This window comes from Clarias gariepinus, chromosome 20, assembly GCF_024256425.1.
Source record: "Clarias gariepinus isolate MV-2021 ecotype Netherlands chromosome 20, CGAR_prim_01v2, whole genome shotgun sequence".
In the NCBI taxonomy this organism is placed as follows: Eukaryota; Metazoa; Chordata; class Actinopteri; order Siluriformes; family Clariidae; genus Clarias; species Clarias gariepinus.
In genome coordinates this window covers 23354268-23366654 of record NC_071119.1, presented here as the reverse complement: position 1 = coordinate 23366654, position 12387 = coordinate 23354268, and the positions used below count along the sequence as shown (strand labels likewise).

General features: G+C 37.5%; 1 protein-coding gene across 1 annotated transcript; it reads left to right on the top strand.

Moving 5' to 3' along the window:
- Positions 1–2129: 2129 nt before the first annotated feature.
- On the top strand, positions 2130–11680 carry ltb4r (leukotriene B4 receptor). Its single transcript, XM_053479411.1, has 4 exons — positions 2130–2624; positions 6079–6632; positions 7734–8010; positions 9100–11680. Exons 2-4 carry the CDS (start codon positions 6145–6147, stop codon positions 9469–9471), a joined length of 1137 nt encoding a protein of 378 aa, XP_053335386.1. The 5' UTR covers positions 2130–2624; positions 6079–6144; the 3' UTR covers positions 9472–11680.
- Positions 11681–12387: the final 707 nt, after the last annotated feature.

Here is a 12387-nt window from a genome sequence, read left to right as displayed (position 1 = left end):
AGAGGAAGTTAATTTCAACACCTACAGTAGGTGCCAGAACAGAAAAGAGTCTGAATGAAAGTCTTCCTCGATCCCTGAGAGATGGTGGGACGAGGCGAGCAGTGCTGGAGGATCGGAGGGAGCGTGGTGCAGTGCATGGTGTGATTAGAGCAGAGAGGTAGGTGGGTACTGGGTCATTTTTAGCTTTGTAGATGAGCATCAGGGCTTTAGATTTGATGCGGGCAGCTACAGGATGCCAGTGCAGGGAGCGGAGGAGTGGGGTGGTGAGGGAGAACTTGAAAATGGAAGGTTGAAAACGAGAAATTCGGGAAGGTTGATCCATCCTGGATCAACTGCAGAGGACGAATGGTGGACAGAGGCGGACCTGCCAGGAGTGACTTGCAGTAGTCCAGTCTTGAAATAACAAGGGACTGAACAAGCACCTGAGTAGCCTGTGAAGAAAGAAAGGGGCGTATTCTTCTGATATTGTAAAGAAGAAATGGACAAGAGCGAGTGAGGTTAGCAACATATTGGGAAAATGACTGATGATTGTCCACAGTTACCCCAAGATTGCAGGCAGTGGCTGAAGGAGTGATCTGATTGTTGTCCAGGGAGATCACAAGGACTTGACTGGGGGATGAATCACCAGGGATGAACAGCTTCGTTTTTACTCAGATTGAGCTTCAGCTGATGAGCTGCCATCCAGGTTAGATATCTGGCAGACATTTTGAGAAAAATGAAAGAATGAAGGAAATTAAAATGAAAAAAAGAAATGTCATGAGTAGCTACCTAGGTTTTTTGTGCTGTAAGGGTGCAAGGAAGAAAGAAAGAAAAGCAAGCAAGAAAGAAAGGTCAATGTTTAGCTAGTTCATTTGTGTATCAAGGGTGCAAGAAAAAAAAACCATGCCAATGCTAGCTAGTTTATTCGCGTATTAAGGGTATGAGAAAGAAAGAAAGAAAGAAAGAAGGAAATGTTAATCCTAGCTGGTGAGTTCATCTGTGCTGTATGGGTTGAAGAAAAAAAGAAAATAAGAAATGGCATCGTTAGCTAACTAGTTTTTTTGTGATGTAGAGGTTGAAAAAAAAGAAAAGATGAAAGAAAAAATACAGAAAGAAAGAAATGCCAAAGCTAGCTAGCTAGAAAGAAATGCAGATGCTAACTAGCTAATTTATTTGTGTTATTTGTGCTAGCTAGTTCATCTGTGCTGTAAGGGTTAAGAAATTTTTTTTAAGAATGGATGAAAAGATGAAAGAAAGAAAGAAAGAAAGAAACACCAATGCTAGCCAGCTAGTTTACTTGTGATATCAGGGTGTGAGAAAAAAGGTGGAAAAATGCTAATCCTTGCTAGCTAGTTCATCTGTGCTGTAAGGGTTAAGACATTTTTTTTAGAATGGATGAAAAGATGAAAGAAAGAAATACAGAAAGAAAGAAATGCAGATGCTAACTAGCTAGTTTATTTGTGATATAAGAGTTGAGAAAAAGTAAACAAAGAAAGTTAGCTAGCTAGGTTATTTGCCTGCTAAGAGTGTGAGACAGAAAGAAAGAAAGAAAGAAAGAAAGTAAGAAGGGAAAATTTAAAGAAAGAAACGAACAAAGAAATGGCATGGTCAGCTAGCTAGTTTATTTGTGATGTAGGGGGTGAGAAAGAAAGAAAGAAAGAAACAAACAAACACCAATGCTAGCCAGCTAGTTTACTTTGGATATCAGGGTGTGAGAAAAAAGGTGTAAACATTTTTATTTTAAGAATGGATGAAAAGATGTAAGAAAGAAAGACAAGCCAATGTTAGCTACCTAGCTTATTTGTGCTGTATTCAATAAGACCTAGCTAAGTAGCCAAGTGTAAAAGGAAATTAGCAAAAATTTTACTGCTTAGCATGACCTGAAAAAAAAGAAGGTAATAACAGAAGACTTTAGTATCTAGAGTAACACCAGGCAACGCTAACCACAAAGTCTCACTTTGACCTCAGCATGCAGGACAAGCGCTAACGGCTTACATCACAGATTATACATCACTAAGCAACGACGCAGCACTCGAATTAACACATCACATATACAGTATTGATTCAAACCGATAGCTTTCATGTGATATGAACTGTGTTAATCAAACGGGTTGTAAGATACAATGTTGTTTTATTTCAATTAGATTTAATAAGAAAAACTGCTGATTAAAGGACTGCAGGTTCAATGTTACGGTTTCTTGGGTCGTGCACCGTACGATTTGGGTTTACTAACACCGTTTATAGAGTGGACCATCACTCTGCAGCTGACCGTATCCGATCAAAAGTATTGGCACCCTAGACCAGAACCGACCCCGATATATGATTTAGACGGTCCGTTGCTTTCCGTGTCACAGCGATAATGACGTACTTTGGAAGTTTGTGTGTAAGGGGGATTTCTTTATGTGCCTGGATAAGGCACCACATGAAAGTTCTTCCTGCTTGTATTACACCACTTTCCTGTCTCTTGTGAAAGACACTGACTGTAATTGTGAAGCTGACAGAGGAAGCATAAATAGAAAAAGGAAAAAAAAAAAAACAACAGCATGCGATAATAAAACACGTCTTAAGCAGCGCTCAATGAGACACACCCACACACAGACGCTGGATACTCAGAAAGACAGACGCTCCTTTCTCACAGGCTGGAGGTAAGAGTTATTAATGCTTTGAAATTGTTGCATTTAAGGACATTTGTGAGTAAATCTTGTATTTTTTTTTTGGTGAATGTCATTTCTCTTTTCACTTCAAATAAGATTTTAGATTAAAGTAATTTCTGGTGTTCTGGTCACTTTTTGAGCAATGATGAAATGTATACTGTATCTACCTGTATGTGAAATGCAAGCTTTCGGTCTTCCAAGGAGAATTCCTATTCGTACTCTCTCTATCTCTCTCTCACCTTCGTCTTTCCGAGTTAATAATAAAAAAACTGGCATAGTGGATTCTCGATAATGAGATCTTATTTTGCTTGTCCGTCATCTTTTTTAATGTCGCTCAAACATTAAGTGTCTAACCTCGCTAGCTATATGCCTGGTGGGTATCAAACATGCATGTGTGCGCGTCTGACTTTGTGTGTTTTCACACTTGGTTTAAAAAAAACAACAACTAAAGCAGCCATACAGCCGTAAAACAAAAACAGCCGTTTAAACTTCCTGTCCTGTCTAAAAAACATTTTCTTATCATTGCATGTCTCATGATTCGACAAGTCTGGGGTGGATTAGATTTCAAACAGTCCCTTTTATATGCAATCAAATGAATTACAACTTGTTCAGACTTTACCTTTTAGGGGAAAAATAGTCTATGGAGGGATCATATTCCTGCATCAGAGCTAAATACACTGAAATTACACTGAAGCTGTACGGCAGAATAACAAACGTCAATTTGATTCCTTTTTAAGGTATTAAGTGACACGCAGTACACCATGCTTAATATTGAGGGTGTTAAAGATGAAAGCTGAGATTTTTTCTTGTTGATGTTAGTGTTAGAAACTGTACATTGTGGCTTGAAAGTGAGAGGTGGAGTGTGTCATCACCTGATCCTGGTTTGCTTCAAAATCTATTACTGACTCTTGTGGAAGCAAGTCTGTTTGATAGAAAACCTTTATTTATTAGATTACAGAGAAAAGCACAAAAATAACATGGGGCGTGAATTATTTACAAACTTTAAACATCAACCTGAATGAATTACTTTTATTTCTTTAACTCAAATTTAACTAATTTTTTTTAACTCAAAATATTAATGTTTACTTCAAAAATCTAATTGACTGATGTTTATATTGAGTAGTATATATTACTTTATTTTATATAAACTCAACCTGAGAGATTTACTGTATATACTTAAATAGTATGATTTACATCATTTCAGTTTTTAACTCAAATGATTTTTATTTACTTTAAATGTCAAATCAAATGATTTATATAGACTTCAAACTTCAAGTGAAACTATTTGTATATACATTAAATAAAACTTATACAGTATGGACTTTAAAGTCAACTTCTACTGATTTACTGTATATATATTGTACTTAGAACTCAAATACTTTTTATATACTTTTAACTTTAAATGTCAAATGGTACCTATGAAAGTAAATTATTTGTATGTTTAAATGTCAAATATACAGTACAGTACTTCACATTTATTTACATACCTCACCCATCACCTAATTTAAATACTTTAAATATCAACTTAAATGTATTGGGTTAAAAAAAAAAAAAAAAAAAAATATATATATATATATATATATATATATATATATATATATTTTTTTTTTTAGATTGTCAGTTATCAACAATTTAAGTATAAAAGCCCTGTTAAAAAGCACTATATACTGTTATATACTGTTGTGTGTGTATATATATATAGAGAGAAAGAGTGCCGGTATTCAGTGTTTTTTCTTTATTTTTATTATTGTATTCAACATTGTGTAATTCTGTAATTATTTAGTCAACAAAATTAAATAATCCAGATTATGTTTTACATTTTCGATTCTTCAAAGTAGCCACCTTTTGCAGTGATAAAAGATGGAATACAAATGACCCACTGAGTTCAAATTCTACAGTATGTCATGGTGCTGCAAAATGCTGTGGTAACCATGATGGTTAGGTCGGCTCTCAATTTTAACAAAGTAAAGCATCACCACACCATCACACTTGCTCCAACATGCTCCACAGTGGGAACCACACATTCAGTAACAGTCTGTTCACCCTCTCTACGTCTAAAAAAGACACAGTGGTTAGAACCAAAAATCACACATTTGGACTCAGACCAAAGGACAGTTTAGGATGAATGAGGTCAGTTTTCTACTGAGCTATTGTTCATCCCTTGTGTTCCTTGGCCCAAGCAAATCTTGTCTTGGGTTCGTATTCCAGAACACTCGTGAATCAAAGCAAATTTTGATAAATAATGGAAAGAAATAATGGAAACTCAAATTATTTGCTCCACAGCCCAGAAAAAAAAATACATAAAAATAATTAATACAACATATAAAGTAAAAATAAAACAAATTAACTTGCACTATACCTTTGAAAAAAAAGTAAAAATAAATCTCAACAGATAAGTGTTTCCGTTTATGCGTGCAGGTGCTGTGTGTGTGTGTACGTGTGTGTGTGTGTATGTGTGTGTGTGTAAGGTTAGAGGAGGAATCAGCCTCCCGCTTCTCATCTTACACAGTAAACCTTTTTCCTCTCTTATTCGAATTTCACACAAACACACACACATTAACGGAAAGACTGTTTTGTCTAAAAAATTAGCAAAAAACATCGCTAATGACACTCGCGTGAGCGCATACCAGTGGAATCACTGCTGTAAAGAAAACTTACAAACAAATGAAAATATGCACAAAATACAATACACAAAATAAAATATGTTTTACACACACACACACGTGGTCACAGTGTTATAGTAAACAGTGCACGCGTGCACGAATGTTAATTATACCAGTAAGAGACGTGCACTAAGACTCAGCAGGGGAGATGATTACCCACAATTCCGCAGCACAAGAGAGAAAAAAAACGTTGGCTCAGTTGTGATCACATGACGCTTGGGGTCAAAACAAGAAGCACATGAGTGATACATGATACTCGGTACTCGTAAACCAAGACTTGTTCGTTTTCCAAGTCAGAATTTTATTGAAAATCTTTGCTCGTCTTGCAAAGAAAGGCGAGAAATGTCACAGATTAACTGACATCTAATGAGAAAATGCCATCAGTGTGCCGAGCTAAATAAAGTGAGACAGATAAATGTAGCAACTTTATACAATCTAAAACATAAAGAATATTGTGGGATGTTAGTTTTTTTTTTTTTGCTAACTATTGTTACTTTGTTTGGATATGTTCATATATTTATATTTGTTCAGTAACTGTAAATTGCGAATTCAACAGAGTCACAGAGTGGAAAGATTGGCTGGTAGATTTTGCAAAAGCAAGTTTCCTGTTTGTACAAGATCAACTGACGCATTATATAACTAGTAGGATGAAATGTGAGATAATTTCACAAAAAAGGAGAACAGTTGATTCATTATATGAGCACGTGTTTTGGTGTCTGTTTTGCATTTCTTAATTGCATTTGTGATGTCTTCCCCCCCTTCCCCATAAACCTCAACTTTAGCCAACACTGAGCAAGCCACAAACAAACCAAACCAAATTTGACAACAATCTTCTAACAACAAGTCCAATGGCCAACATAAGTGCCATCTCCAACTTAACCACAGCGGCTTCCCCCAAATCCGCCTCGTACTCCCATCAGATTGGAATCGCTATCCTGGTCCTTGCTTTCGTCTTTGGTTTTCCTGGGAATCTCTTCGTGGTGTGGTCGGTTCTGTGCCGTGTCCGTCAGCGCTCTGTTACATGCCTCCTGGTCCTTAATCTTGCTGTGGCTGATGCTCTGGTGCTCCTGAGCGCCCCCTTTTTCCTGCGTCTCCTGGCCGGAGGGAAGGGCTGGGAGTTCGGAGATGGCATTTGCAAGACCATACATTACCTCTGCTGTGTCAACATGTACGTATCTATTTATCTGATCTGTCTGATGAGCCTGGACCGCTGGCTGGCTGTCATCAGGCCCTTCCTGTCTCAGAGGCTGAGGAAGAAGAAGAACCTGTACATTGCCATGTTGGGGATCTGGATCATGGCTTTCCTCTTGGCGTTGCCTATGCCCTTCTACCGCAGGTTTGTATCTGTTTGTGATTTACAGCACAGGCTTTCTCAATACTTTTGCAAGCTTAACCTGTGATGTCTCAACGTCTTTTGACCAACCACAGCTTATATGCAATCTACTACCAGAGGATGACCTGGCAACAAGAACATTTTGAACTTTTTGATGATGTGCACAAAGCTAGTCAGTAGTCAGTCTGCCTATTAACCTACCTAATTTACAGTAGGTAATCTTACCGGTGAATGAAATTGTGGTTGATTCTATGAATAGATATGTTTTTGAAAGTTAAAAAATACAAGCTAGCGTAGTGGCTATTGACTAGCCGCCTAGGTATTTGCAATGATACAGTATGAAGACATTTCACGGTCAGATCAACCAAAAAAACAAATCTTACTACAGAATAATCATATTTCAGGGCAAATTACAGTAGACTGAAAATTTGATTGCAGCTCCCTCAGAACCGTGTTTGTACAGTACATGAGTATATAACTACAAAAAGTCCCCCACATACGAACCAGTTCCGTTCCGAGAGCTCATTTGTTAGTCCAACAAACATTGTCTAGGTACTACGATATTAACACAATTGGCTATACCCAGTACATAAAAAAAAGAATGAGCAAAAAAATTTAAGAATGAGCAACGTCTGAAAAGAACGAGCAATGTCTGCCATCTTTTCACTAGGAAGCAACAGTGTCTGTCTCATGAGATCTCAGGAGACATGTGGGTTGGCTCATTTACTGCAGATTTAGGATCAGTTTTTTCGTGACATGTGATGACAGAGATGCTGTATATAAAATAAATAACCGAACTGGTTCTAAATCAGACCCACGCTATTAAACTATGACAACAAAAACTATGACAGAAATGTATCTTACTTTTAGGGTTTTTTTCCACGATTAGTGATCATACATCATACAGAGACCCAAATTATTATTTAAAAAAAGTACGATGTTTTTCATACATCCTCCAACACTGGGAATTTAGCAATTTGTGTGTCACGGACATTTACGATTCGTGAAATAGAAGTTGGGGACACATTTGAGAATTCTTAATTCTGCTTTAGATTTTCATGATTTTATTCATATTCATTTTATTCATTCTCTTCATCCCAAAAGCAACATTCAGCCCTTCCTGAAAAAGAACATTACCATTTACCTCTGCGTTCCCTACCACTGGAACAGCATGAACCACGAACTCTTCCAGTACCTGATGGAGACGGTTGCGGGTTTCCTGATCCCCTTCACATTCATCGTGGTGTGTTACTGCTCCGTCATCTGCCGCCTCCGCAGCGCCATGTTTCATGGACGCGTAAAGGGCAGCCTCCTCATCCTCATCATCATCATGGCCTTCGCGGTCTTCTGGCTGCCCTACCACGTCATCAACATCTTACAGGTACTGTGTTTCGCAGGAGATCCAACCAATACTATCATGGATATCAAAGTTAGAGGGTCACAATAGTACTTATACCATTGTATCCTGTACTTATGATGATATTGTATGGCTTTGGCTAATGGACAATAGAGACATCCAAAGTACAGTATATTAACATTTAAATGCTGTCGATTGCTTTTTTCTGGCTAATTGTAGTCATGGAGTCATAATGTTCATGCAGGTTTTACATTGTTCGATCGCATTGTTCAGTTTATTGAGGACATTTGCTCATTTTTAATTCTTCAATTTAAATAGCCTTCTGTCTGGTAAAAATGTGTAAATCATGATTTATGAATTAGGTCTTGGTCAATTAAAACCTAAAATATATGTTCAATATAAAGTTACCCCCTCACTGTCTAGGGTGTGGGGGGTCTGGAGGCTATCGCCGAAGACTTTGCGGGGTACACCCTGGACGGGGTGCCAATTTATCGCAGGACACACACACATACTAACACGATGGGAAATTTGGGAATGGCAAGTAGCCTAATCTGCATGTCTTTGGACTGTGGGAGGAAACCGGAGTACCCGGAGGAAAACCACCAAGCACAGGGAGAACATGCAAACTCCCTCACAACAGGCACACACAGACACTGAGGTGGCAATCGAAACTCGACCCTGGCGGATAAGGGCGACAGCACTTACCACCTCACAGCCCCGCCCAATATTTAGACATTACAAAAGAGTTGTTACCAATATAGAGTCGTTGGCAAAAATGCCATATGGGGAAATTGGAGTTCCTCAAAGTCTCTATGCATTACATCAGTTCTTGCTAAAGTCTTTAATGAGTCCATTAAAGAGACATGGTCAGGTTTAAAAGAAACTACAATTTAGGATTTTTTGACCTTGTGAAACGTTACCCTGCTTCCATTTTATGAGGTATATCTCAGTAGGTTTAAGTTTCCTTCAAAGCCAGACGACAGCAATAAAGAAACATCCTAATCTAATTTCTTTTTGTAATCAATGAAGTCTTGTCTTATCTTATTTTATCTCACATTATCTTATCTAGCTAACTGTATTACAACTTAAACATCATTTTTTTTTTTTACCCAGGTGATTGGGCTGCTGCAAGAGAGCTCTCATACTTACAAAGTGGCGCTTAATGCTCGTCCCAACGTGACGGCGTTTGCGTTTCTGAGCAGCAGCGTGAACCCTTTGCTCTACGTGTTCGCCGGCAGCTCGCACATCCGCCGCGCGGGCCTCGGCTTCATGGCCAAACTGTTCGAAGGTACTTACTCGGAGAACTCCGTCTCTGGACGACGGTCCACGACTACATCTACCGGCAGCTCGATCCTGGCAAGGTTTGCGGCAAGATCGGTGCGGAGTGGAAGCGTGCCAAGAAACAAGAGCTTTGCGGAGGATGGCGGGAAGGAAGTGAAGAGCGGCTATGCGGAGGAGCTCAAGACTCTCACCACCAGCCCGTGACCCTGAGATTTTTTTTTATTATTGTGTGATCTGGAACTTTGCATGAACAAGCTGATCTTGAAATTTTAGACCTCAGTTATTGAAACTTTTGGGTATTTGTTTAACATGTTTCATGTTGTTATTCACTCTGATATGCTTTTTTTTATGCTTCAAAGACTCAAGACTACCCGGATGCAACACAGCAGTTTGGGTGATGTCACTGTGATGCTGTCGTTGCTCGCAGTCATGTGACATTTTTATTTTTATTTTATTGGCAGTCTTAATTTGTTTGTGGGATCCTGTGACAGTCTGGGCATAAATCATAAATCCCACCTGCACATTTGTTCCAATCTGATTAAAGTTGTTGTAGCTTCTCGTATCGTATTTGGCCACATGTTGCCCTGCTTGTGACAGAGTAGAAAGTGTACTTTTGGAGACAATTGAAGTAAAAGTTTTAGAATTTTGATTATGAAATATACAGTAATAGCCATACAGTAATATCTCAAGGCAAAATCTCAAATCTCAAACTGTATCTCGCTTTGAAGATGAATAACGATGAACACTCCTCTCTAACCTGCTGCTAATTAAAATATTTCCGCTACTGGTCCAACAATACCTGAGGAAATATTCACAAAAACGTAGACACGCCTTTTCGAGTTTTGTGTTGAAAACAGAATCAGTGGTTTAATTCAAATTGTGCATATAGGCTAATCAGCAATGTTAGCTGGCACATGTTAGCTTGGCCATCATGCTAGCCAGATATCCGATCAGGTTTACGATATCTAACTAAGTAAGCTTAACTAACATTGACGTTGTACCTAAACTAAATCAATATCAATTCAACTCACCTTAACCTGCTGTTTTAGGTTGAAAGGGTTTTCAGTTTTTGAATGCTAGTATTTCAACGACTTTCAGTAGCATAAGAAGCGCCTTATCCAAATCTTAAAATCCAATACACAAAAGACACTCACAGATAAAGCGACAGGTGTGTAAAAGTTCAGCACGGTACTCGGGGCGGTCGTGACCAGTTAACGTAAAGTAGTTTTAACGTTATAGCAGCAGATGCTATGGTACCGTACAGTATGGGACTTGTGCGCCTGGTCGGGGGGCAAAAGACAGGAATCGCGTTAGGAACTCAAACTTAGGGAAAATGTATCCAAGTAAAAGTACACATCTTATTTAGTAAATGTATTGGAGTAAAAGTTAAAGCTGAAAATCTATAAATAACAAAGGAAAGCATTAATATGTGAAAATTCTACTTAAGTCCCATAAATACTGCAAGTGTTTGTATTTGGTTACTAATATCTAAAGTTTACATGTGTTTAACATTTAAGCTAAAAAAACCTGCCTTTTTTCCTACACTGAAAAAAGAGAACAGAAAACCTGTTTGCTAATAATGTCCGTATCATAGATGTCACATACTGTAGGAGTGCAGATGCTGACCCTCATAAATAACCATCTGAAATACGCGACTAGGGATTTAAACTATGAACCATTGTACTGAATAAAGCAGGTGAGGATGAAAAGGAGGAAGAATTCACTCAAAATTCACTCTTATTGCATTAATAGTGCCTTAATGCGCTTTTTTTATCGACGGAACAATTTATAAACGAACTAAAGTCGAGTAGTTGTAGTTAATTCAATGCTTTTCACACGTTCACTCAGGCATCACTTAAATAACCACAACTTCCTCCCTGTAAGCAACTACACCAGCTCAGAAAAGATCAGTTATACACAGTTTACAGTTTACCGTGGTTACATACGACTTACATGCTGTGTGTTCATGACCGTACTGTACACACACCAACTCCTGGCCTTAGACCTCCATTATAAAATCAACTTCTTTAAATGATTTCTAGAAAAATTCTACAAAAAAAGGTCGGTTCCATCCACAGATATACTGTAATACATACTGCGAACTAGAGCAAGCCTTTCCTTGAAGGACATGAGAATATCAGTGTGTTGTTTTAAAATAACGCAGATGTTTTAGATTTTAAAGTCAAGCAATAACGTTATAGAGAAAACCGGAATAAGCTCTGTCTTAATTGCGTACTTTTTGCATGATTTAAACGATACTGAACAGAATTTCCAGTGTGAAATGTTTGTCCTTTGATTACAGATTAAATGTATTATCTGGTTATCTCACTTTCCCAGCATGCTTTGCTCATGATATAAAACATTTATTTTTATTTTTTTTACAAAGTGCAGTGTTATAATGCTGGGTAAGGTGTAGATTAAAAAAAAAAAAAAATTTTTTACATGTTGAAGTTTTTTTTTTTTTTTTTGCATTTTTTCCCCCACAAACGATTAAATCTGAAATGAATCAAAACAGAGAATACACATACTGTAAATGAGCATCTCTCATAAACAGGAACCGTTAATAGAAACAACTTCACACCTCATGGGGGGGCGATCTCTGAACTTTCAATTCTCTACTTTCTTGGAAAGTATTTTCAGCAGTAATAAGAATAAGTGGGTTTATTTGAAAGCACTGGTTTGAATACATTACTGTTGTTATAGTGGCAGCTCATCGCTAGACGCTCCTTATAATCTAAGCCTTATAATAAAGAGATTAAAACATGTTCTAGATAATGTTCTAAGATGTTCTAAGATAAAACACATTTACAAAATTTGTAGTAGTTTTTGTTTAGAATTTTTGAGTTTCGTGTTTTTTTTTGTACAAAGTTTCAATTTCTTTATAAAATAATTATTTTGCAGATTTCTATTTGTCGTTTCCACGCTGGAGCACAAGATGGAGGTAACGTGCAGTACAATTATATTTGTCGTATAAAACAGAGTCACAGCTTATTTAGTTACTGAATACAGAATGAACAACACTTCGTCTTCTGATTCAATAGTCGAAATCATCCTGAATACTTATTGAATGTTTTAAAAAACTGAAAAAAACAAGAACGTTGAAACATATGTCTGGTAAAA

Coding starts and splice junctions, on each gene's coding strand:
- ltb4r (XM_053479411.1), top strand. CDS start 6,145: ATGGCCAACATAAGTGCCATCTCCAACTTAACCACAGCGGCTTCCCCC. Junction 6,633..7,733: donor CCTATGCCCTTCTACCGCAG/GTTTGTATCTGT, acceptor TCATCCCAAAAG/CAACATTCAGCCCTTCCTGA. Junction 8,011..9,099: donor ACGTCATCAACATCTTACAG/GTACTGTGTTTC, acceptor TTTTTTACCCAG/GTGATTGGGCTGCTGCAAGA.